This window comes from Sus scrofa, chromosome 18 (assembly GCF_000003025.6).
Source record: "Sus scrofa isolate TJ Tabasco breed Duroc chromosome 18, Sscrofa11.1, whole genome shotgun sequence".
Classification (NCBI taxonomy): domain Eukaryota; kingdom Metazoa; phylum Chordata; class Mammalia; order Artiodactyla; family Suidae; genus Sus; species Sus scrofa.
In genome coordinates, this window is record NC_010460.4 from 6,231,995 (window position 1) to 6,257,658 (window position 25,664).

The 25,664-nt window shown below is 56.7% G+C and overlaps 1 protein-coding gene across 5 annotated transcripts in view; it reads left to right on the plus strand.

The window, feature by feature from the left end:
- KCNH2 (potassium voltage-gated channel subfamily H member 2) overlaps positions 10,832-25,664 on the plus strand; it is a 36,329-nt gene continuing 21,496 nt past the window's right edge. Inside the window, exons 1-2 of one of the 5 annotated variants that reach the window (XM_021078757.1) lie at positions 10,832-11,305; positions 14,694-14,924. In XM_021078757.1, coding sequence (XP_020934416.1) covers positions 14,795-14,924 — 130 coding nt within the window. In that variant the 5' untranslated portion in view covers positions 10,832-11,305; positions 14,694-14,794. Of the gene's footprint in view, positions 11,306-11,534; positions 11,994-14,693; positions 14,925-20,159; positions 20,498-25,664 lie in introns of those variants that run through there. The other 4 variants (XM_021078758.1, XM_021078761.1, XM_021078760.1 and 1 more) reach the window with 4 other exon arrangements.

The following is a 25,664-nucleotide window of genomic DNA, read 5'->3' on the forward strand; positions in this document are numbered from 1 at the left end:
TTCCTTCCTTCCTTCCTTCCTTCCTTCCTTCCTTCCTTCCTTCCTTCCTTCCTTCTTTCTTTCTTTCTTTCTTTCTTTCTTTCTTTCTTTCTTTCTTTCTTTCTTTCTTTCTTTCTTTCTTTCTTTCTTTCTTTCTTTCCCTTTCTTTTTTGGCTTTTTAGGGCTGCACCTGAGGCATATGGAAGTTCCCAGGCTAGGGGCTGACCTGGATCTACAGTTGCTGGCCTACACCACAGCTCACATCAACGCAGGATCCCTGACCCACTGAGCAAGGCCAGGGATGGAACGAACCCTCATCCTCATGGATCCTAGTTGGATTCGTTTCTGCTGCACTACAATGGGAACTCCCCTCTTTCTTTCTTTCTTGACTTTTCCTGTTGCATGAAGAAGTCCCCAGGCCAGGGATTGAACCTGCACCACAGTAGTGACACTTGGATCCTTACCCACCTAGGCCACTAGGGAACTCCAAGCAAATGCATTTTAAAGAGTAATTTCTGAAAAAATTTTTTTTTCAAACCCCACACAGTTGAGTTTCCACGGATAGGAAAGACTTTTAATTTAATTTAATTTAATTTTTTATTTTTAACTTTTTTTTTCTGTCTTTTTTTCTAGGGCTGCACCCACAGCATATATAGGTTCCTGGGCGAGGGGTCCAATCGGAGCTGTAGCCACCGGCCTACGCCAGAGCCACAGCAACGCGGGATCCGAGCCGCGTCTGCAACCTATACCACAGCTCACGGCAACGTCGGATCCTTAACCCACTGAGCACCGCCAGGGATTGAACTTGCAACCTCATGGTTCCTAGTCGGATTTGTCAACTACTGCTCCACAACGGGAACCCCTTGTTTGTTTTTTTTTTGACTCAATTTTAAATCATGGGATTTCAAGCTGGAAGGGGCCTTGGAGCGACACCTTTTGGGAATCTAGCCCTTTGGTCTCTGACAGTGGCTGTATTTTCTGACATGGGGGAGGCCAGCCTAGCCCCCAGCCCCATCAACCCTGGTCAGTGAGGGTGACAGACCCTTCTGTGGGTGAGTGGCCAGGCCCTTGGCTCAGAAGGGAGCAAGCCTTAGCCCTGCTTTCCTGCTCAGAGCTGAAAGCTGTGCAGAGCTTGGGGTGTGATGCTCCAACCTTGGGGGGAGGAAAGGCCTTGCTCCGGGGGTGGGGGGGGTGGGGGGTGTTGGGGCTGTGGAGGGTGTGGGTGGCGGGTGATGGGAGCGGAAGGCCCTGGTCCTTTATAGCCCAGCCCGGGGTTGTTCAGTGTGAGCTGGAAGTGCCCCACCCTCCGCACTATGAGCCGCTTCCTTCCTGCCTGCTGGCAAGCCTGGGTGGGGAGCCGAGGGGAAAGGGGGTAGGGAGGCGGGAAGCGGGCGAGGGGAAGGGAGCAGCTGGGGGAGGCCTCCATCCTCCTCAGGATATAACTCATGTTGGGAAGGAGAGGCTTCCTGAGCTTCCAGACTGCAAGGTGGAGGCTGGATGTTTGGGGAAGGGCTTTGGGCAGGGCCTGGGGGTGTTCAGGGCTCAGGCTTTGGAAGCCCTTGTCTCGCCTGGAAAGGGCTCCTGGCGGGCACTGGGGTGCCATCAAGCAGCCTGTCTGTGCTTGAGGAAGCCACATGGAGGCAGCAGAGAGCCGAAGAGGAGCTGCTGGAGCAAAGGCCTGAGCTCAGCCAGCCAGACCCTCAGACGATGCCACCGAGGAGGAGCCAGGGACAGTGGCCTGAGCCTCTGGCCTGGCTGGGAGGGTGGGTCCACACCAGCCCTCTGGGACCTGAAGTGGGCCATCTACATTAAACCTGAAGTTCCTGATGCTGTGACTCAGGAGGATGGGTGCCTTCCCCGGAAACCTCCCTGTACCTGTGCAGACCACGTGGGTGTGGGGAACTAACTGAAGGTGCAAGGAGCACGTCTAGCGGGGCCTGGGCGTGAGCTGCAGGTGCCCTGGGGCTCTCGTGAGAGGAGGCTGTTCTGATGCTGCTGGGGGCGGGGGTGCAGGTAGAGCCATCTGGACCTACAGGTGGGCTCCCTAGGGTGCATCCGCCCTGTCATGGAGACTCTTCTGCTTCCTGGCCCTCAGACTGGTAGGAAAGTCACGGGGCTGAAAGGCCTTCGAGACTCCCGAGAGCTTACCCAGGGAGGGACAGGGGCCTCCCTTGCCTGGAGAAGGGGCACTAACTTCCTGAGGGAAAACCTATCTCTCTAGGTCTTGATTCTCCTTGAGGTTTGTTTATTTATTTAGGTCCACACCCGGGGCATATGGAACCCCATCCCCAGGCTAGGGGTTGAATTGAAGCTACAGCTGCCCACCTACGCCTACGCCACAGCCGCAGCGGCACTGGATCCAAGCCGCATCTGTGATGTCCACCAGAGCTGACAGCAAGGCCGGATGCTTAACCCACTGAGTGAGACCAGGGATTGAACCCGTATCCCCATGGATACTACGTTGGGATCATAACCCACTGAGCCACAACAAGAATTCCCTCCTTAAGGTTTAAAATCTTCTTTCTGAACCACAGCCCTGAGTGGGGTCTGTGCCTGTGAGTGCCTGTGTGTGGATGGGTGGGTACATCTGAGGTGGTGTGTGGGGGTTGTGTGTCTGCATGGGCAGAAGCCCTTGGGCACCATGACCTGGGGCTCACTCCTTGACCTGTCTCCTCTTTTGGCTCCTGCCCTTCCAAAGTGAATTTGGACCAAGAACCTGGTGGATTTGAATGTTTTCACATTCATGGAGTCTTCAAATAATTGCCCTTTGTTCCTGGGATCCAGAGGGGAGATGGGGCATTTTTAGGGTCGGGCTGAGGGTTCTTGGTTGATGACTATGGGGGTCCCTGTGTCAGGCCAGGGGGGGTTTTCTACGTAGAAGGTCGTGGTTGTTAAGGATTAGTCTGACAAGACCCACTCCCTTCCTCCCTCCTCCTCTTCCCCTTGTCTCTCTTTCAATCCCTCAGGCTGGCCCAGTTTCCTGGTGTGGTTGCTGTGGTGCTGGGTCTCTCGGGAACTGGGGCTTTGAGCATCCAGTGTGCCCAGCATGGAAATTCCGTAGCAACCATCACTGGGGATTGGCAGGTGCCCTGGGGCAGGGGTAGGGCAGGCTCTCTCTCCAAAGGGGAGGGAGGAGAAGCCTTTATATCTGTGCCACTAATTTGTAAGATAGAGAACCTGATCCCGAACCCTGATACACCTGCAGTCACTGTGTGCTTTCTCTTTGTGTCCTCTCAACCTGATAATAAGCCGTTTGACTCCCAATGAGGAGCAAACCAGTGATTCCTGGTATATTTGCTGTTGATGGTGATCTGGGCCTTTTCTGTGTCCTCATTCTGTTGTCCAGCTTCCTTAATTTCCGTCTAGGCTGCTGTCAAGCAGGTCCACACGCTGATTTAAAAGGAGCCTAGTTTCGATGGTGTTCTGCCTTGTAGGTCCAGAAGAGGGAGCTCTCCAAGCCTTTTCTTTTCCTTGGGACAAAGAATCCTGGCTTCTGGGACATTCTGGGCCCCTGCCCTGTGATTGGCCACCGCTGTCACTTTCACACCCTCACCAGCTTTATTTTCCTAGGAAAGGCCTCATGCTGGACTGCTCTTCTCCAGAGGGACAGAGGTGAGGTGTCCTGATCTCTGCTCTCAGCTCAGCCGATTTCCTCTTAAACCCTGTTGCTTTGTGAAGCCTTCCCGTCCCTTTCCAGCCTTAAAATGATCTGTCCCTGTTCTGAAGTCAGCATTCAGGGTCTGAACTACTTCTTGGCACTTGAGATCTACGACCATGTGACTTTATCTTGTTGGCTGCCATTATTTGTATTCGGCTCCTGTAATATGATCTATTCTTGTGTGAGTCTGTTTTCTTTCCAACTAATTGCAGACTTTTAAAGGCCTGGGGGCTGGATTGTATGTCATGTATTTCTCGAGGGGTCTCTCACAGCATGGGAGACATAGAAAGTGATGGATAATTGTCTGTGAGTATATTGGGGAGATGATGGGGTGGGAGATCGGGTTGGACTTGAGTTCTCTTTTCTGGTCCTTCACGTTGGCTGTTAATTCATGCACAGGGATAGAAGCCCTTCAGGATATGGAGTTAGTGTTGAGCTGGCATTCCCATGCTATCCCTTCCACCCAAGCTGGAGCAGCCTCTAAATTCGGCCTGATGAGTTTAGCAAAATGAACCAGGAACAGTTCTGGAGAGCTGGCATAGCCACCTCGGCATCTAGAACGCTCTAGGTCTTGTGTCCTCTCTCCCTCAGGCACACAAACAAACACATCTTGAATTCTCAAGTTCTTTTAGCTCTTGTTATATGTGGTAGATGACCCCCGACTTTGCCTGGTGTGTGTAATGGGAGAAATCACCTGACTGGGAACTGGGGGACCTGCCTCTGTTTCTCATTTGTGGCACAATCTTGAGGAAGGGGCTGCCCTGCTGAGTCTGTTTTCTCATCTAAAATATGAAAGCCTTTCTTTCTGGCTCTAGTTTTTCAGAAAGCAACAGAAACCTTCAAGGGAAAGAGCGGCAAATGTAAACTTCAGAAGAGGAGGACTCATATCTTTTCCTTGATGACTTGATGGGGTGAGGAGGAAGAGGCTTCCTAGTGCCGACTGACAAGCCCAGCTCTATTTTTTTTTTTTTTTTTTTTTGGTGGCTCCTTCGGCATATGGAAGTTTCCAGGCTAAGGACTGAATTGAGCTACAGCTGCCTACACCAGAAGCCACAGCCACAGCAATGACGGATCCAAGCCACATCCATGACCTACTCTGCCACTCATGACAATGCTGGGTCCTTAACCCACTGAATGAGGCCAGGGATCAAACTCACATCCTCATGGATACTAGTTGGATTCGTAATCTGCTGAGCCACAATGGGAACTCATGGCAAACCAGCTCTCTCTCTCTTTTTTTACTTTTTGGGGCTGCACCCATAGCATATGGAAGTTCCCAGGCTAGGGGTCAAATCAGAGCTATAGCTGCTGGCCTAAGCCACAGCCACAGCCACTGCAATGTGGGATCTGAGCCACATCTGTGACCTACACCACAGCTCATGGCAATGCTGGTTCCCCAACCCATGGATCAAGGCCAGGGACTGAACCTGCATCCTCATGGCTGCTAGTTGGATTCGTTTCCACTGAGCCACAACAGGAACTCCCCTGGCAAAGCCAGCTCTTGAGTCACCATATTTTGCCTCCTGGGGCTACTGTCCAGTTCCAGAAGCATTTTCATCATTTGGGGTGACTGTATAATTCACTGTGTCTGGAGAAGAGCCCCAGCCTTGGTCACCTGAGCTGCCCTCCCTGGTTTCCTGCTGAGCCTGGCATGAAGTGCTTTCAGCACCTTGGACAGAGACAGAGCTCCTGGGCAGCCAAGAGAGCTTGGGCTTGCCTGCCAGGCCAGCTTCCCCTGCGGCGTGGCACTAAAACATGGCTTGTTCCTTGATATTTTTCAGTCTCTCAAAGACACTCTAAAATAAACCCCCAATCAATGTCAAAACAGTGTACTCATTCTGCAAACTCCGAGGGCGTAATTCAACAACAACCACCACCACACATCGTATGACAGTGTCAGGTAAATAGTAGGTGCTTAGTAAATACTTATTCTAAAAGAATACATGCAAATTCAGCCTCCAGGTAAGTGTCCTAGACCCCCCCCTTCGTCATTAGGTTTTCCCTTCTCATCAGGACCTCCTAAATAAGAATTCTGGAGCTTCTGCTACTTGCTAGGTTTTGGAGCTTCACCTGAGCCCCTTCTTGGGTCTGGGGAGGCTGAGCTCCATCTTTGTTTTTAAAAATTAAAAATTTTTTGACTGAAGCCACAGCAGTGACAATGCCGCATCCTTAACCCGTGTGCCACAAGGGAACACCCCATCTTTAAATCAAGGTGGCAGATGGCTGTTGAGTTCTCAGGCAGTGTAAACCTGAGCCAGCCCCTCCTCTTTTTCAGTTGAGGGTAAATAGATCAGGGTGAGACCTCAACACTTGCCTCCTGTGGGCATCTTGCTTTAGGAAGATGTTCACGCCCTTCTTCTGTGCCCAGGAAAACCCTCACACTCCAGGAGGAGCAAGCATCCCCAGGAAGCCCTCCTGGCTGCCACAGCCCACTCAGAGCCCTATGTCCTCTGGATTCCCTTGCGCATATTGTCAGTAGCACAGGATCACAGCAGATCATTTTCAAGACATTTCATGCCCATTGAGTCTCTCTCCCCAGTGAGACCATGATCTCCTGGCAGGTGGAGTCCATACGGTATTGTCTGTCTGTTTTCAGGAGATCCTACAGTGAGCAGCACACAGCGGGGTGGAGTGGGAGATGGATGGACCCGAGGGCCTTCTCACCTGGCCCTTAAGCTGTCTCCAACTCCTCTTATTTTTAGTCTGAGGTAAACAGGTGGGATGATCAGGGTCCTATCTGTGGAGTGACCCTTGGCCTCAAGGGCACCGAGGATCAGAGAGTAGAGGCAGGAGGAGGAGGTGGAGATGAGATGGATATCAAGGGAAAATGGAGGAATGATGGATGGATGGAGATCATGGTTGGGTAGAGTTAAGGAGTCATTCACTGTTGGGGCTGGAAGGGATCTCAGGGATCAGCTTGTTTGATCTCCTCATTTTACAGGTAAGGAAAGTGAGATTTACTGATCCTCCTAAAGTTACCCAACAAATGGGCCCCTTTCCATCACCTCTGACCCAGTTCAAGTCTTCCATATCTCTCCCTGGACTAGTGCATAGCCTCACGTGGCAGATTATATTCTTCCAATACGGTCATGCCACTAGATCCCATTGCTCATGCTTTTCTTATGTCAGTGACACGCCTCCTTGGAGAAGCAGGGGGGTCTATGTTCCTTTCTTTGACTCTGATGGGCCATGGTTATGGCAGAAGTTATTTTATGTGACTTTGCAGGTTAAGTTATGAAAGGTGGTACAGCTGCTGCCTGGACCTCTCTTGGGACACTTGCCCTTGGAACCCAGCCACCACGCTGTGAGGCAGCCAGGCAGCCACGAGGAAAGGCACTCTGGCCTTCATGTAGGCATTCTGGCCTCAGTCCTGAGTCGCAGCTGACAGCCAGAAGCAACCAGCAAACGTGAGTGAATGAGCCTTTCGGTTCCAAGTTGAGTGGAGCAGACACAAGTGGTCCCGGCTGAACTTGCCCAAGAAATCCTGAACAGAAGAGATGCCGTCATGGATTTAAGTCATTGGGGTTTGGTAGCCGAAACATTTTGTATCTGTCTCAGTTTCTCCAAAGTTCTCTAAGCATTTCTTTTCTTTCCTTCTTTCTTCGTCCCCTCCCTCCCTCCCTCCCTCCTTTCTTTCTTTCTTTCTTTCTTTCTTCCTTCCTTCCTTCCTTCCTTTCTTTCTTCCTTCCTTCCTTCCTTCCTTTCTTTCTTTCTTTTTCTTTCTTTCTTTCTTTCTTTTGTCTTTTTGCCTTACCTAGGGCCGCTCCCGCCTGGAGGTTCCCAGGCTAGGGGTCTAATCAGAGCTATAGCCACCGGCCTACGCCAGAGCCACAGCAATTCAGGATCCAAGCCGCGTCTGTGACCTACACCACAGCCCACGGCACTGTGGGATCCTTCACCTACTGAGCGAGGCCAGGGATCAAACCCGCAACCTCATGGTTCCTAGTCGGATTCGTTCACCACTGAGCCATGACGGGAACTCCACTCCAAGCATTTCATTAATTTAACAGACCTTCATCAGACACAAGCCATATGCTGGGATCTGTACAAAGACATGATTTCTGTATTCAGGACAATACAGTTCAGCTGCTACTGCTGTTCTTCTGCAAACAGGATAAAATCTGTACCCTTCAGCCCTCCGTGAATGGCTCCAGCCTATGGCTCCACGGGCACCATACCAAGCTGTTTTGTCCCCAGACCTGATCTTCAGGTTCCACTCTCTAGACCTTCGGTCATGTTGTCCCTTCTACGTGCAGTGCTTCTCTCCTGCCCAACCTCAATCTTCAAGAACTGCTCCGAAACCCTGTCCCCTCACAAGGTCTTCCCAGACTCCTCCAGTTGAAAGCAAGCCACCTCCTGAAATCCTAGGGCACCTCTGCAGACTGCAGTTGCTGTCTGCACACTGCCTCTCTCCAGCCTCAGTAGACCGTGAGTCCCTGGAGGAGGGAGGCTGGCTTGTCCCTCCTGTCCCTCCCAGTGTCTGGCATAGGGCCCAGGACCAAGGAGACCCCCCAGTAAATATTTCTTGATGCCACTAGGAAGAGAACCAGAATTAAAAGTCAGGCGTCCTGAATCCCAGTCTTTAGCACCTTAGCTGCTTCTTTGGATATCAGCAGGGCAGGGAGAAGTCTCAGCAATGGTGGGTGTCGGGGTGGTGGGGGAAGACCTTGGTTACGACAGGGGGTTGACAGGATCACTGCATGTGGAGCTGCAGGTGGTCCCGAGGGACAAGGGACGATCTCTGGCTCCAGGCTAGGGCTCTGTGCCGGGTCCCTCCCTCCCCCCCCTCCTGCTCTCAGCAAGCTCTGAGCACCCCGCTTCTGGAGAGAAACATGCTGCTTCTCTGATCATCCTCTCCTCAAGCCCAGTTCATTTCTGAGATCTTCCTTCTCAGGACCCAGTCACCCACAGAAACACAGGCCCCACCGTGCTGGCTGTTTCTCCCTGAGCAGCAAGGGATCACTCTGCCTTCAGTCCCTCGGGGTTTCTGAGAAGCCGTTCCACAAGCTGTCTTTCCTGCGCCCACCTGACTGGAACTGCTCTCTGGGGTCCCCTGTGATTGTCACTGGCTCTCTTGGGCCCCATTTTGGCTGCCTCTCTGCTGGTCCTTGGCATTCCACCAGCAGGGCAGGCTTTGATTCCTTTTTTTGTCCTCCCAGGACAGGAGCCCTCAGACGGAGCACAGAGCGGGGTGGGCAGGATGTTCTCCAAAGTCTTTTCTCCCTAAATTGTCTCTTGTGGGAGCTGGGAGGTGCCTCCGTGTCTCGTGGTCAGTACAGCCGCTCCCTCCCTCCCTCCCTCCCTCCATCACAGTGGCGGTCACAGTCACAGGCGGTGGGGCAGAGCTCTTCCCGGGACTGATCCCTGCGAATGGCTCAGCGAGCCCCAGTGGGGTTGGGGCGGGCTCCGGTTGCTCTGGGTATTAAGGTTGAGCATTTTCCTCTTCCTGCGGGATCTAGGGGGAGTGGAGGTGGGGGGCAGGGTAGGCTTCTCTCTCAGCCCCTGTGCTGCCCCTTACCCCATGGGGCCTGGCACCTGTGGTTCCAGGAAGGGTGCCTTGGGGGTGAGCTCATCCATCCTCTTCCCACAGTTTCTCTTCCTTGTCCCAGTCCTTGGCCATGGGGGTGGCTCAGCAGGACGGCCTTCAGGCCCTCTCCTCGGCTTCCAGAAAGTCAGTGATGTGCATTCAGCTTTGACTTCTGAGTGAGGGGTGTGTGTGTGTGTGTGTGTGTGTGTGTGAGAGAGAGAGAGAGAGAGACAGAGAGAGAGAGAGAGAGAGAGACAGAGAGAGAGACAGAGAGAGAGACAGAGAGAGAGAGAGAGAGAGAGACAGAGAGAGAGACAGAGAGAGAGATTGGCCTTTCCTTAGCCAAGGGAACAGCTCTCCTTGGCTGCCGCCTCTATGCACAGGAGGAGGGCTACTCTGTTTCCATTTCTCCCCTCTAACTGGAGGATCAGAGGCCTGTCCTGGGCACCTGGGTACTTCAGCGTGGACAGCTGGCCAGGCTAGATGAGAAGCCCCCTTCCCCTCGGCCTGGTTCTCTGCGACAGATGGCCCTGTCTGAGGCCTCTCTCCCCACGCCTCTTCTCACCGCAGGCCCTTTCTCACTTTCTCAATCCCTTGACCCTGCTTGCAGGTGAATCACCCTGGATGTGACAGGGACCAAGCAGCATCCAGGGGGGGAGGTGGTTGCAGGGTGGAGGAGGAACTGGGCCAGTCATCAACTGGGTTCCTCCCGGTACCCAGATGGATTCGTGTGCCCGATGCCAGGTCACAGAGGAGGCAGAGTCTGTGCCACAGAAGGCCTTGGGCATCTTCAAGTGTGAGCGAGGAAGCTGCCGGAGGTGGAGAGGGCCGAAGAAATGACTGTACAGGCAAGAGCCTCGGGTCTTTTTTAGCATCAGCTGGTGGAGCCACCTCCTTCTCTCCCACTGGCTGCCTCCCTGAGTCACTGCCCACCCACCAGCAAATAGAAAAGGGGCGTCATCTTCTGGCCAGTGGCCCCATCTGGCCCCAGGGTTTGCCTCTTTTTGCTCCTGGGTGAAAGGGGAAAGTCTGGGTGGGGTGGTCTCACCAAGACCTGTTCCTCCAGGCCTTTCTCCTTCCAGAGCGGCTTCTTTCCCTGCCCTTTGTCCCTCTCCTCCCTCCACATCCCATGACAGTTCTCCCTGGTGACAAGACCCACCCCCTTGCTCCAAGGACAGAGGCAGCTGCAAGCCCTCAAGGGCCCCACATGGCCCCATCCATCTCGCCGCCCGGGTCTCTGATGCGGCTGCAGGGGAGGCGACCCTGGCGGCTGCTCTGTTGCCGACTCCTCCCCACCCGCCAGCTCAGCTGTCAACACTCGCCTCCCGGCCCTGGCGGTCCTGAGGCCCTGCCTGGCTTGCTCAGGCCGGGAACATGGCGCCCAGGAGACCCTCAGTGAGACCCAGGCAGGCGGTGGGCAGGCTGTGGGCAGACACCCGGCCTGCCCGTGAGCATCCTCAGGCCTCCTTGCCTAAATAAGGGAGCTGCAGCTGGAGGGAGCCAGCTGGCCGGGGGGAGGGGCCTGCGGCTAGGCCAGGGTTTTCCGAGGGGCTGGGCCGCCGCAGCGCCGCAGGGCCCCGAGGCCGCGGATTGGGCCTGCTCGGCTGGCCCCGCGCTGCAGAGGGAGGGCGGGCCCTTCGCACAAGGGGATCCCCAGGCTGGAACCTCGCGTTCAGGGGCCTCTTTGATCCCGCAGCGAGGAGGCCAAAACTCTTGTCCGAATGGCCCTCTCTGTACAGGAGGGCCTGGAATAACCCCAGACAGGGCTCTGCGTGTGTATGTGTTTTTAGGGGGGCGCGCCCCTCCTAAATCTCACCCACCCTTATCTCAAAAATTGGTGGTCTGGGGGCCTCCAGATTGTCTTGCCCTTCACCTTTCTCGGGTCTCCGCTGACCCCGGGCGCGTCCTCCCAGGGCCTAGGCTTTGCCCGTGTCACCTACATTGGGCCTTGAGCACATGCAGTGTGTACGAGCCAGCGCTCGGCGTGGAGGGGGACCGGGCACAAGGGGCCGGCCCTCTCCCTTCAAGTCCGGTGCCACAGCCCTTCCAGCGGGGGCGGAGGAGAGAGGAATCCCCGGTCTCGTCCCTGGCCGCCTCGGGGCCGGCCGTCGCACCTGTCCTCACGGTTCCCCTACCTAAAGGTCCCTTCCCCCTCCTGGGGCGCGCGAGTCCTGGGGGCTCTGGGGCTGAGCGAGGGGCTGGGGTTGGGGGGAGCCCTCGGCGCGGCTCAGCCAATGGGAAGGGCGGGCGCGCGGGGTGTGTGGGGGGAGAGGGCGGCGCTGCGGGCGCGCGGCGGGCGGGAGGGGGCCGGGAGGCGGGGGCCGGAGCCCGAGGGGCGCGCGCCGCGTTAACCCTTCCGCGGCCGGGCCGAGCCGCAGGCGCAGCCCGAGCCGCGGGCGCCGGAGCGGCTGTCGGCGCGGCGGGCGGGAGCCGGGAGCCGGGAGCCCGGCGCTCGGGCGGGCGGAACCCAGCGCGAGGACGCGGCGGAGCGGGGCCCGCGGCTCGGCTGGGGCCGGCAGACAGGTGTGCGGGCGGCCGGGCGGCCCGAGCTCAGGCAGCTCCAGGCCCGGCCCGCGGTTCAGAGGCGGCGCCGAGCGGAGACCCGGCGCCCGCAACCCAGTCCCGGCCCCGCCCGTGCTCTGCCTGGCCGCGGGGTGCGGGGGCCACGGCCGGGCCGGGCTACCCGAAGCCTGTGTTGGGCCGGGCCGGGCCGGGGTGGGTGGGGGCCCGCCCGGCCCGCCCATGGGCTCAGGATGCCGGTGCGGAGGGGCCACGTCGCGCCGCAGAACACCTTCCTGGACACCATCATCCGCAAGTTTGAGGGCCAGAGTGAGTGGGGGAGGGGGCCCGAGGGGAGGGGGCTCTGGGGGCGGGCCGAGCTCGCCGGAGTGCGGCTGGGGGGCGTGCCCGGGCCGTGTGCAGCCCGCAAGTGAGTCCGTGGGGGCTGCCGGCCCCAAGGCGCCAGCCAGGGGTCGTGCGGGGCGAGCCTTGGTGCTGGGGGCTGTGGGCTTCGGGACCAAGGGGCCTGGTGTTGGGGCGCGCGGCGGGAGGCTCAGTTTAGGCTTCCGGATCGGATCGGGGGAGTGTATGCGACGCCCTGAGTGTGCAGGGAGCCCTAACTCTGGGCATCTGGATGTGAATGGGGCCGGGCGGGGGCAAGACCAGGAGAATGTACATGGCCCAAACTGTGGGATCCTAAGAGCACCCTGCATGTGCCAGTCCTGACTGTGCTGCCGGAGTGCAAGCCAAGCATTGTAGGGTCGGTGCCTAACCTGCTCTTGGGTGTGCGTATGTGTCACCCATGCGTTCGACCCTGCATGGGCAGTGGGGAGGTATCTTTGACAAGGCAGGGAACTGTGGACCCTGGGGTGAGAGGGAGCTAGGGCTGAAGCTGGGCTCTGGGGGGGTCTAACGGGTTCCGTTCAGTGACCCCATGTTGTTGCTCTTCCTGTCCTGGGCCCCTTTATTCAGACTACAGCACCCCTCATGCTGGCCCAGTAGGGGACGCTTCCAGAAGTGTCCCGGGCTAGGTGAATGTTCTGCGTATGGGTGTTTGCACCCTCCTGGCATACGTGTGCCTGTCCCCAAGGCTGCATGTGCTGTGGTGGGTGTGACTGCCAAGGGCCCTGGGAGCGGGTGACATTCCTTGCCCATGACCCTGTGAGCACAGGACAACGTGTGCTTGTAAGCGTGGTGGGGGGAGGGAGGGGTCGGTTGGACGGGCAGCATTGTCTGAAGCAGAGGAACAAGCTGATCCTGAGGGGGAGGAGACGGCCATGGTGGAGGGTGGTGAGGCCCTCCTTTCCCCAAAAGCTCCAGGAGACTGTAGGCAGGAGAAGAGCCTGGGCTAGGACCTGGGGGCCTGCCTTCTGGCCCCACTTCTGCTACTGCCAGCTGTGTGACCTTGAGTGACTCTTCCACATCTGGGAAGGAGGGGGCGGCCGAAGGGGTCCTTTAGGTCCCTTCTGATTTGGTTATTCCAGAAGCTCAGTGAAGGAGGTGGGGGTGGGGCCTGCCTTCGAAGAAACAGGCTCTTCTCTCCCAGCCTGGGAGTGGGGGCCAGGTGGTTTTTCCTCTCCGCAGCTGGTGCATATGTGGCTGGTACCGGGGACTGCCTTGGGCTCAGGTGGAGATGGAGGCTGAGTCCGGGGGTCTTTTCCTGGGACAGGGAGCCCTGCTTTCTGGGGTCGATGGCTGCCTGGGAGTTTTAGGGGGCTTGGGCAACCGACCTAAAGATGACCCAACTTCAGAAAGTAACTTCCCAGAGGCCAGAGTAAGGGAGGGGAGGAAGGCGGGAGGAGGCCAGATCCTGATGCAGCAGCCTGGGCCTTACCCTTGAGATTGCCCGAGGGCTGCAGCCTGAGGGCTGTGCCCACTGGGGAGGGAGGGGGCAGAGTTCTGACTGCTCCTGAAAGCCCCAGGGTAAGGCCAAAGTGGCCACAAACCTCTGTGTTTATAAAAAGCTCTTATCCCCAGAGCATCTTTCCTGGCACAAGCTGGGGCTGCTGCCTCCCTGCTGCTCACCCACCAGCCTGGCTCTCAGGGCAGGTGTGGAGGGCGTGAGCTGAGTCTAGCTGCAGTGAGTCCACTGGGGGACCTCACCTTCCTGGGGGAGATCCCCTTTCCCTGCTTCCAAGTGGGGCACTCTGTCAGGCTGGCCCTGGGCTCTGGGTGTTGCCAGGGTTTGGAGCTGCAGGTCCCTTTCCTTGTTCCCTATGACCTTGGCTTTCTGCCTCTGACCCTCAGCGTATGCCTCACCTTCTGCAGACCCAGGTTCAAAGCTGGCCCTGTCTTTTGCAAGCTGTAAGATGAGGACATGAACTTCTTTTGAGCCTCGGTTTCTTCATCTATAAAACGAGGATTATGATAGGGCTGTCAAAGTAACACATGAGAGAAAAGTGCTAAGTGCTCACGTGGCACTGCTTCCCTCATCCTTCCTGGCGCCCACTCCCCAGCAGCTGACTGCCCTTGGAGCGGGTGCAGAAGTCCCCGGAAGCACTGCCCTGGCAGTGTCTGCAGATACTTGGGGGAGTGATTTCCTAGGGATCCCCAGGGTACGGAGTGCCCAGGGAGCGCCTCCCAGTCTAGAGAGCTGGGGTCAGAAGAGGAGCCGGAGCCGGTGCAAAGGGAAGGCTGGCCGCCATCTCTGGCCCTTCCCAGGCTCCGTCTCCAGGCCCAGTGTTTATCCCTCCGCCGCGGCTGCTGACACGCGTTGCTGACACCCGCCCAGGCTGGCCTCGGCCCCGGGCGTAGAGGGGGCGGCGGGCCGCTGGCAGCCGGCCAGGGGGAAGCCGCGCAGCCAGCCCGCGGGCCGGGCGAGGGAGGGGGTGCGCCGCCAGGCCGGCCGAGGCACCTGTGTCGGGTACAGCTGCGTTCGTCCCCTGCTGGGGGCGCTGGTCCCCGTGGTGCTCCCTGGGGCGGGGAGTTCCCCAGCGGGCAGCTATGTATGACAAGAGAATGCGGGGAAGGGCTGGGAGCCGGGCAGGCTGGGGTCCTTGCTCACGTGCCCTCTTATCCCCGCCCCCCCAGGCCGCAAGTTCATCATCGCCAACGCTCGGGTGGAGAACTGCGCTGTCATCTACTGCAACGACGGCTTCTGCGAGCTGTGCGGCTACTCGCGGGCCGAGGTGATGCAGCGACCGTGCACCTGCGACTTCCTGCATGGGCCGCGCACGCAGCGCCGCGCCGCCGCGCAGATCGCGCAGGCCCTGCTGGGCGCGGAGGAGCGCAAAGTGGAGATTGCCTTCTACCGGAAAGATGGTAGGCGCGGGCTGGGGCGGGGCGGGGCGGGGCGGGGCGGGGCCGAGGGTGGGGGCGGGGCCTGGGAGTTGGGGGCTGCCGGAGATTGGCCGGAGGGTTCCATGGGGGCGTGACTCTAGCGGAAACCTTTGAGGTGGGCCAGGTGGGAGGCGCGGGTTGGGTATTCCGGCTGCAAGGCGGCCAGGTTCTCTTTACCTGAAGTACTCTGGTGGGGTGCTTTAGGGGATGACCAAGGGGCTGCCTGGCTGCGGGTCTGGCGCCTCTGGTTGTTTCCTCCCTGGGCAGATGTGGGCAAGTTGAGCTAAGTGGGTTGGAGTTTAACGGCAGTACTGGCATGGCAGGTGCGTGCGTGGACAGAAGTAGTAGGTGTCCAGGCCGGCGGCTGGGCGCTGACCTCCAGTCACCGGCTTCTAGCTACCCTAGGGCAGCACCTGCCGGGTGACTGGTCTGGGGACTTGTCCCGGGGGGGCGAGGCGGGGGAGGGCTGGCTCGCTATCGGCTCCCGCTCTCCTGGCCCGTCTTTCTTCTGCACCTGAGCTGCACCTGGCCGGAGGTGTGTGCCTTTCCCCACAACCTCAGTTCCCTTTGTCTCATCTTTTGCGCACCCCGCCCGCCACCCCTTCCTGCGCCAGGTGTCTCTGCTCAGCCACCGCCTCCCGGCCCAGCTGCTCTGGGCTTCCGGAGAGCGGATAAACAGAGCTCTGGGCGGGGCTGCTCCCACACCGCGCCTGGCCCTGGGCTGCCCTGGTGGGGTGGGCTCTGCTCAGCGAGGGCAGTGCAGCAGGGCTTTGGGGGACCTGCAGGTATCAGAGGGCTGGGGAGGGGGCTCCAGAAAGTGCCACTGGACTGCCGACAGGTGCCTGAACCCTGATGCTCACCAGTGTGCATCTAATGAGCCTTTCCTGAACCCTGTGAATCAGGTGCAGCAAAAGGTCTGGGAGATGGAACAGTGTACAAGACGGAGGAGGCGCCTGCCCACAGCGAGCTTTCCTGCTGTAGAGAGCACTCTGTGCCTCTCCCTGGGGGAAGGGTGAGCCTGCAGCCCATGTAGGCCTCAGGCCCTGTCCCTTAGAACCTTCCCTGGAGGCTCAGGGTTGGCCGAGGTCTCCCTGCAAGGGCTTACATGACCTGACGGCCCTGCTTTTGCAGGGGTGCCCAGCCGTGAGATTCCTGGATAGAATTAGAGGTGGGGACAGTCCCTGGGGCCCCATGGAAGAGGGTTTGCTCACAGCAAATGCGTGTTCTGGCTCGAAGGCAGGGGCTGGGAGACTAGGTGAAAACTCTCAAGGCAGGGCCTTCTTTCTGGCTCTTCACCAATGTCTCCCCAGAACCTTAGAGCAGATCTGCTTTTATAACTGCCAGGTTATCGTTATCCAGTACTAGTTAATATCAGTGGATGCCTTCTATGCACTGGACGCTGGGCGAAGTATTTCATGTGTGTCATCTCGTGGAATCTTCACAACAACCCTGGGAGGTAGATACTGTTATTTTTCCATTTTGTGGATGAGGAAAGTGAGGTTCAGGGAGATAGAGAAACCTCCCTAAAGAGTACCGAGCTGGGAATGGAACCCCTATCTGTCTGATCCAAGCCCTGTCCTCTCTCACTGTGCTGTCATATATTAAAAATGACATGAAGTAGTCACAGGTATATCTATATACTGCATGTTCCTTTATGCACACTTTTATTTTAGAAGTTTGCAAACCATCAGTGTAATGTAAAGAATGGGTTCAGGTCTAACAAATTCTGTGATATGGGCCAAGCTGGTTACTGCCTTCAGCCTGTTTCTGCTTCTGGGATAGTGTGCTTGCTGGGGCCCTGGGTGGTGGGGCCTGAGTGCTGCTATCTTTGCTGCAGTATGTGAGGAGCTGGTGGCTCCTTTGGGAGGCGGTGGCCATGAGACCCCTTCTGCAGAGGTGCTGTCATGGAATCCTTGTGACTCAGGATCACTTAATCCAGCCCGCTCAAGTAACAGACGGAAAAACTGAGAAGCTGAGGTCCAGTTACCAGGGAATAAGGGTGGGAGTGGGACTGGCACCCAGGCCTCCTACCCAAGTTCAGCCTCTTTCCCCACCTTAGGGTAGTACTCCAAATGGGGTTGTGGGGAGTTCCCGTTTGGCTCAGCAGTAATGAATCCAACTAGGATCCATGAGCATGCAGGTTTGATCCCTGGCCTTGTTCAGTGGGTTAAGGATCTAGTGTTGCTGTGAGCTGTGGGGTAGGCTGGCAGCTGCAGCTCTGACTTGACCCTTAGCCTGGGAACTTCCATATGCCGTGGGTACGGCCCTAAAAAGACAAACAAACAAACAAACAACAAAAAAACCCAAATGGGGTTGTGACCCAGAAAATCCCGTGCCAGCGGTCTGTGCCTGCCCCCTCCTCTGCTCTCACCTTTTCCCATGGCAGTCAGGTCTCTCCTTTTGGCCAACAGGCTGGCCTTGGCCCTCAGGTGGTGTGGGCCCTACCTGTCCTGGCACTTGAGGCCCAGGGTGCAGACAGTGTTCCTCCGCCTGCCTCCCTATCCCTCTGCTCAGCCCCTCGGGCAGATCTCTGTGCCCGACCTGGGCTCTGGGTGCAGGTGTGCATGTGCTCACAGTCTTGGGCCCGGGTAGAGGCGGGAGGCAGAAGTGATAAATGCCAGTGCCACCCCTTGTTTCTGTCCAGGCCTTTCTCAGGGTCTTGGCCTGGGCTGGTCACAGCAGAGTGGGTCCCTGGGCTTCAGCTCTGGGGAGGTGGGTGGCTGGGAAGGAGGTGGGGCCTTTTGCTGGCAGGCGCCGCCGTGGACAGCTGTGCCGTGTCGGTGCCTCTAGCCCAGCTCTGTGCAGTGTCAGGGCCTGGAGCCAGACAGCCCCATTATTTAGCTGCTGGGACTGCTGGGAGGTGGGGAGGCCAGACTGGGGGGCGTGGGCTGGAGGGAGAGACACGAGGTGCCAGGGGCTCACTGGCCTCGTGCCTGTGCCTGTTCACATCAGGCCGAGGATTAAGGTGGAGTTGGGAGCAGGGCCCAGAGGCGTGCGGCTGCCAGGGGGTGGCATCCTCGTGGGGTCTGGGTGGCACCTTGGCACACACCTGCATTCCCACGTCGCCCTGGAATGGGCTGGGGGCCCCTTGGAGCGTGACTCCACCTCACATGCTCCCCTCCTCCTGCCAGGCCTGGCCCGGGTCCCCGCTCCTGTCCCTTGTGTTCTCCTGACTCTTTGTTTCCGTCCCTCTGCCCAGCCCCCTCCGCGCTCAGCCCGTGTCTCCGGGCCTCTCCCCTCGGCTCAGGCCTCCCTGCCGCCTTTCCCTGGTCTTTATCTCCTCGCCCTGCAGCTGTCTCTCTTCTTCCCTACCGTCAGCACCCCGAGCCTTCCTCCGTGCCTCTCTCCCGCGGCCCTGGTGGCCTCCTCCGCCTCTCTGGGCTCCATCTCCCATCTCTGTCCAGCTCCCTATACCTCTGCCTGTCCTGTCCTGGTCTCCACGTCCTTGTGTCCCTGGGGGCCTTGTGCTTGGGTGGGGATGGGGGTGTCTCTAGAGAAGAGTCTGTCGGCTTCTCCACTCCAGCTGCGGGCCGGTTGCCATGGTAACAGGGTCAGCGGGGGGGCCCCCACGGCAACAGCTGAGCTGTGGGCTGGGGGAGGGGCGGAGACCGGAGGGCCAGTGTGCTCCCCAGTGTCCCCAGAGCCAGAGGGGAGCCAGAGCCCCAGAGGTGGCCTCACACCCACGGGTTGGTGGTCCCCAGACTCAGACCTCAGCTTCCCAGAGGCTCAGGCAGGTACCCCGGCACCAGTGTCCTTCACGCAGCCCAGTCCATTTCACCATCTCCTCCTGGTCCCCGAAATCAGACTCTTTGTTGTGACACCACCCCCAGCTCCCTCATGGCCCCAAGCTCAGACACTCGCTCTCCATCCGCTCCAGGCATCCAGGCTGCGATCCTCAGGTCTCCGCCCCCCATCAGTCTGGGGAGCTGGTGAAGGAGCCCTTGGGTGTGTTGAGGCTGGTAGGCGGGTCAGACGGAGGCCGGTGCCCGGGTGTGTTCCATGTCCTTGAGATAAGCAAACCAAGGTGACTGCAGTTAGACACAGGTAGCACTTTTCTTAGGGGGGTGGGGAAGCCATCAGGGGTCTCCCTCCACCTTGGGCCTTCTGGTCAGGGTTGGGGGCAGCTTGGGGCCAGGCAGGTGAGGGCACCTGCAGGATGGTGGCCAGGAGCGGGGCAGGGGGCTGCCTCGGGGCCCAGCAGCTTTCCCCTCGCAGTGCCTTCCCCCTGCAGCTCCAGGGGCTCCAGGGAGGGATCATCCTTGAGCAGGGGCAAGGTGCCCTGGCCTGCTCCGGGGCTCCCTGTCCCAGTCCCACCTTGGGGGCCTGCCAGGCCTGCCCCCCCTGAGGGTGTGGGCAACCCCTGGCCTCCTCTGGGGTCTGGAGAGCATCAGAAGGGTGGCTCCACCATGTTGCGTCTGCTGTAGCCCCTAGAGGAGCTATGTAAATATTTGCGCAGAGCTGTCTGGGGTGGGAGCAGAGTTTGATGGTGGCCTTGGGCTCTGGGGGGAGGGAGGCATGGACAGCAGGAGGGCCAGCATGGGGGTGTGAGACGGGGGAGACTCAGCCTCTTTTCTGCCCAGAGGTGGCTGCTTTCAGGGCAGAGGGACTTGAAATGGTCCAAAAAAGTCCTTTCACAACTAAACATCTTCCCTGACAGCGCCCGAAATGCCTCCATTGGGACCTTCTCCCTGTGGTGGAGAAGGAACCTTTTTCTTCCTTCCTTCCTTCCTTTCTTTCTGCCTTTTTGCCTTTTCTAGGGCCGCTTCCTGTGGCATATGGTGGTTCCCAGGCTAGGGGTCTAATCAGACTGTAGCCGCTGGCCTATGCCAGACCCATAGCAACACGGGATCCGAGCTGCGTCTGTAACCTATACCACAGCTCACGGCAACGCTGGATCCTTAACCCACTGAGCAAGGCCAGGGATCGAACTCGCAACCTCATGGTTCCTAGTTGGATTCGTGAACCCCTGCGCCACGACGGGAACTCCAACCTTTTTCTTTAAAAAGACCGTCTCTTGGAGTTCCCGATGTGGCTCAGGGGGTTAAGAACCTGACTAGCATCCATGAGGATGCAGGTTCGATACCTGGCCTCGCTCAGTGGGTTAAGGATCCGGCATTGCTGTGAGCTGTGATGTAGGCTAGCAGCTCTAGCTCCAATTCAACCCCTAGCCAGGGAACTTCTATAGGCCTTGGGTGTGGCCCTAAAAAGAAAAAAAAGGGGGTCTGTCCCTCTCATCACCTCTCCCCGTAAGCAGGAGCACGGAAATAGCTAGCCCTCAGTGCAGAGAGGAGGCCAAGAGGCTGGGGGGTCAGGTCCCGAAGAGGGGACACCTGGGACAGCGATGAGTGTGGGAGAGGCTTTGGATGAACCATTGTCCCCCTAAAGTCCCTTCCTGTCCTCAGTCCAGGGTCCATAAAGATGTCCGTGCTGTGGACGGTGGTTGGCCTCAAATGGACCCTCTCCGTGTTGACCGCGTATCTACTGGACTAGAAGCACCTTGAGGGCTGGGTGGTGTCTTCTCCTTGACTGACCATCTCCCTCGCTCCCAGTTCTGGGTGAGGTTGCCGTGGCCCCCTCCCCCACCGGCTCCGAGAGGGCAGACAGCGCCCTGTCTGTTTTGCTCTCTGTTGTATCTATGGGTCTACTGCATAGGGGGAGCTCAGTGCTTGCTGAGTGAATGAATGATTGAACGAATGTGGTGGCCAGTGTGCTGTGTTACAGAATCTCTATACAGGGAGTCAGAGCCTTGAGAGCTTGTTTTGGGTTTGGTCATAGACTTGCTGTGTGACCTTGGACAAATCACTTCCTATCTCTGGGCCTCAGTCTCTCCCTCTTGAAAAGCCTTAGAATGCCAGGGAGTTTCCTGATGGCTCCGTGGGTGAAGGGTCACTGCCGTGGCTCTGGTTACTGCTGTGGCGCTGGTCGATCCCTGGCTCAGAAGCTTCTGCATGCCTTGAGCGTGGCCAAAAAAAAAAAAAAAAGAAGAACGCCAGGGCTGGGAGGGGTCCCAGAGGATGCAGACGCTCTCAGGGCCAGGAGGTGGGCCCGGGAGAGGTGGCCTGAGGTGGCCACCGCGAGAGCTGGGAATCCTTCAGCCTTGCTCTGTGGGGGGGGACATTGTGGGGTACAGGAAAGGCATCTGGGGATTCCCAGCCTTCCCAGCTCAGAGATGGATGGAAGAGGAAGGGAGCAGAGCTGGGGGCGGGGTGGCAGCGGCTGCACAACCAGCGCTCGCAGGCACCCTCCCTGCTGTGACTGCCCTTCTAGTCTGCAAGCCGAGATGCATGCTTTGCAGCAGGTGGTCCTCAGAGGGAGCCTCCTCTCCGTCGCTTTACAGGAGCCAAACTCTCACTTAGGCTAAAGGGGGAGTTCCCATTGTGGCTCAGCGGGTCAACCTGGCATAGTGTCGTGAGGATGCAGGTTCGATCCCTGGCCTCGCTCTGTGGGTTGAGGATCTGGCGATGCTGCAAGCTGCAGTGTAGGTCACAGATGCGGCTCAGATCTGGCATTGCTGTGGCTGTGGTGTAGGCCGGCGGCTGTAGCTCTGATTCGACCCCTCGCCTGGGAACCTCCATATGCTGTGGGTGTGGCTGTAAAAAGAAAAAGGAAAAATAATCAAAGAAAAGAAAGGCTAAGGGGACCTACTAGCTGGGAGGTGCCCAAGCGGGAACTCTATTCTGGGTTTTCCTCTTTCCTCTTGTCCCGTCCAGCCCGGAACACCATTGCGCAGCCTGACTCCCCTTGAAGGGCCATGGTGGAGGCATGGTGGGCTCAGGGTCTCAGAAAGTTTGGGGTTTATCTTGGGTTCCCAGAGCTGCAATTCCCCGTTCACTAAGTAGGATCGTAACACCTTGCCTTCCGGGTCCTGCTGGGGGAGGTTCAGCAAAGAAGAGGATAGATGCAAAGCAGTGTCGAGTGCAGGGCTCTTGGCATTCTCCTCGCCATCAGGCAGGGTGGCACCCGGATGGCTGAAGGTCTCGGCCAGCCAACCCTGCCTGTGCCCTGCCCGCGTCCTGCCTGCCTGCCTCTCCCTCTCTCTGCCAGGCTTCTGCCGGCTCCCGCTCCCGCCTCTTCCCCACATTATGGAAACCAAAGCATTTGTGTTATGGGTTGTTTCTCTCCCTTTCACTGAGTTTTCTCCTTTTCCTTTTTTCTCACTCCCGGCCCATTACCCTTGCCTTAGGCAACCATTCAAAAGTACTTCCTGAGAATGTGTGGCTTGCATATGGTCTTGCAAAATGTGTGTTTTGTCTGGCTGCGTATAGGTTTAATTTATGTAAATGATATGTGCTCTATATTGTATTCCGGTGTTCGCTTTTGTCACACAGGAATACGCCTGGAAGTCCCCCAGGTTGTTCCTTGACGTTGAGTCTAGCGTCTGTATCGGGGTGCTCGCACCCACCTCCAGACGGGGTGGAGGGCCCTCCAGATTGTCTCTGTAAATGATGCCGCGGTGAACGTCCTCATCCACGGCCCCTTCTGAACTCGTGTGAGGATGCGCTTGGGGTTGATCCCCAGGAGTGGAATTGCTGGCTCACAGAGAACGTGCATACTTTTTTTTTTTTGGTCTTTTTAGGGCCGCACCCGTGGCACAGGGAAGTTCCCAGGCGAGGGGTCGAATTGGAGCTGTAGCTGCCGGCCTGCATGACAGCCACAGCAATGCTGGATCCGAGCCACATCTATGACCTATACCACAGCTCATGGCAATGCTGGATCCTTAACCTGCTGAGCGAGGCCAGGGATCGAACCTGCATCCTCATGGAGGCCAGTCGGGTTCGTTAACCTCTGAGTCGTGACGGGAACTCCGAGTATGTGCCTACTTAATTCCACCAAGTACTGTCAGACTGACTGTACCTGAGCAGGGCTGCACCATCCCCGCCCTCCTAAGCACAGCATGAGATTCCTACTCCCCTGCAGCTCTGCCACTCCTGGCATTATCCACCTTTCTAATTTATGCCAGTTTAATAGGTGAAAGTGATATCTTGCTGCCTTAATTTGCATTTCTTTGATTTCGTGCGAGTCCAAGCTGTTCAGGTTTCTTTCCTGTGAATTGCCTGCTCATATTCTTTGCTCACTTTTCTATGAAGCTGCTGTCTCTTGTTCTCATTGATTTGCAGGAGTTGCTTGTGGATTTTAAAAATACAAATGCATGCAGTTAAATACCTAATTTGCAGTCTCTTTTTTTTTGTTTTTGGTCTTTTTAAGGCCACACCCTCGGCATATGGAGGTTCCCATGTTAGGGGTCGAATCAGAGCTGTAGCCACTGGCCTACACCACAGCCACAGCAACCTGGGATCTGAGCCGTGTCTGCAACCTACACAGCAGCTCGCCGCAACGCCAGATCCTTAACCCACTGAGTGAGGCCAGGGATGGAACTTGCCTCCTCATGGATACTAGCTGGATTTGTTTCCGCTGAGCCACGACGGGAACTCCTCCAATTTGCAGTCTTGACATTAATTGCTTTTGATCAAGATATTGCAAATATCTGCTCCCATTCAGTCATCTGTCAAGTTTATCCAGCAAAGATACTTAATTTTGCTGCAAACAAACCTGCATGAATTTTTGGCTTGCTTTGTGCTTTTAAAGTCTTGTTTAAGAAATCCTTGACTGTCCTGAGGTTGCAAAGGTCTGCATTTTCTCCTACTAACTTAATTGTTTTACCTTTCTCAGCTGGGTCTTTAATCCACCCTGAGCCTACCTCTGTGGTGTCAAAGAGAGATCAAGTTGTATTTTTTCCATGTACTGAGCCAATTTTCCCAACACGCCTAATAAATAGCCTATTCTTTTCCATTGATTGGTGGGGCCACCCTTATCATGGGTTAATTTCCCGTATATCCACGGAGCTGTCTTTGAGTTCTGTTTCGTTCCAAATATTTGGCATTGCTGTGGCTGTGGTGTAGGCTGACGACTGCAGCTCTGATTCCACCCCTAGCTTGGGAACCTCCAAATGCCTCAGGTGCGGCCCTAAGAAGACAAAAGACAAAAGACAAAAAAAAAAAAAAGGCAGTTAGTATGTTTTAGTATCTGAAAGGCAAGTCTTCCCTCTCCATTCTTTTTTTTTTTTTCTTTTTTGTATTTTTAGGGCCGCACCCATGGCACCTGGAGGTTCCCAGGCTAGGGGTCGAATCGGAGCTGCAGCTGCCGGCCTACGCCACAGCCACAGCAACGCGGGATCCGAGCCTCATCTGCTACCTACACCACAGCTCACAGCAATGCTGGATCCTTAACCCACTGATCGAGGACAGGGATCGAACCCATGTCCTCATGGTTACCAGTTGGGTTCATTAACCACTGAGCCACAATGGGGACTCCTCTCTATTCTTTTTTTGAAATGTTGACGTATGTTTATAAATTTTAGAGAAAGTTTATCAAATTCCTGGGAAGAAAAACCCTAGCCTACTAGTATCTTGATTAGAATTAGATTGGTTTTATAGGTTAATTCGGGGGAGAATTGGCATCTTTATAACATTGGTCCAATCTAAGAGTCTGGAGTGTCTCTCCACTTATCAGATTATTTCAGTATCCTTTATTAGTTTAAGCTTTTTTTTTTTTTTTTTTTTGGCCACACCCTCGGCATATGGAAATTCCCAGGCCAGGAGTCCCATCTGAGCTGCCACTGTGACCTCTGCCATAGCGGTGGCAATGCCAGATCCTTAACCGACTACTCCAGGCTGGGGATTGAACCTGCACTATGCCCTCAGCATGCCTAAGTTCCCAGACCAGGGATCGAACCCTCAACATACTGGCAACCTGAGCCACAGTGACAGTGCCAGGTCCCTAACCTCCTGTGTCACCAGAGAACTCAGGTGTGACTCTTTTCTCCCCACATAGAGGCCTCATGCATTCTTGGTCTGTTCCTAGACACTTCATAGTTTTTGCTGCTATTATGAGAGAGAGCTTATTTTTGACATCTCTTCTAATAGCTTAATGCTGGTGGAGAGAAATGCTATATGTTCTGTGGGCTGACCTTGAATTTGGCAGTCTTGTTGGATGAACTCATTATTTGCTGGTCCTCATTGTTTATCTGTTGATTTTATTGGTTCTCTAAGGAGGCGATCATATCGTCTGCAAATAACGCTGGTTTTCTCTGTTAATGTTTGGGTCACTGCCATCTGTGTAGATGCTGGAACGTTCCATCTGTCTTTTCGGCAGCCTGTCACCTGCACTTGTATTTACTTGTCGGTCCTGGTCCTGTGGGTCAGGGAGCATTGTGAGTCTTGGTTTAATGGTTGAGAAGCCGTGGCCGATGGGTGGCTGGTGGGACAGGCTCTCTGGGAAATGCTGGCAGCCAAGGAGGGAACCCTGTTCTAGAAGCTTGCCAAGCCCTGGAGGAGGGCAGGGACCTTCCGTGTCTCCTGGGGCCTGTGGTTCTGTGTGCCCTTGCTGCCCATGCCAGGCTGTATGGGTGTCTCGTGAAGAGGGCAGGTAGGGGTCTGAGGCTCAGGCCCACCTTGGCCCCTTGTCCGGATTCCTGGGTCGTCAGCCCACGGGTTCCATGCTGTTGACCGGGTTTAAAGTGCTGCAGCAGAAGATACCACGTGACTCCCGTGGGGGTTCTGACTGCTGTCCAGGCTCGGGGTGGGCTTGAAAGGGGCAAATCCTCTTATGAAAGGACAGTCAGTGGCTCTGGGTCTGAAAGGGCACTTAAAGAGGGGGGAGATGGCCCTGTCCACACCTGCATCAGCGAGGGTCCCTGCCCCGCGTCCGCGCTCAGCGCTCAGG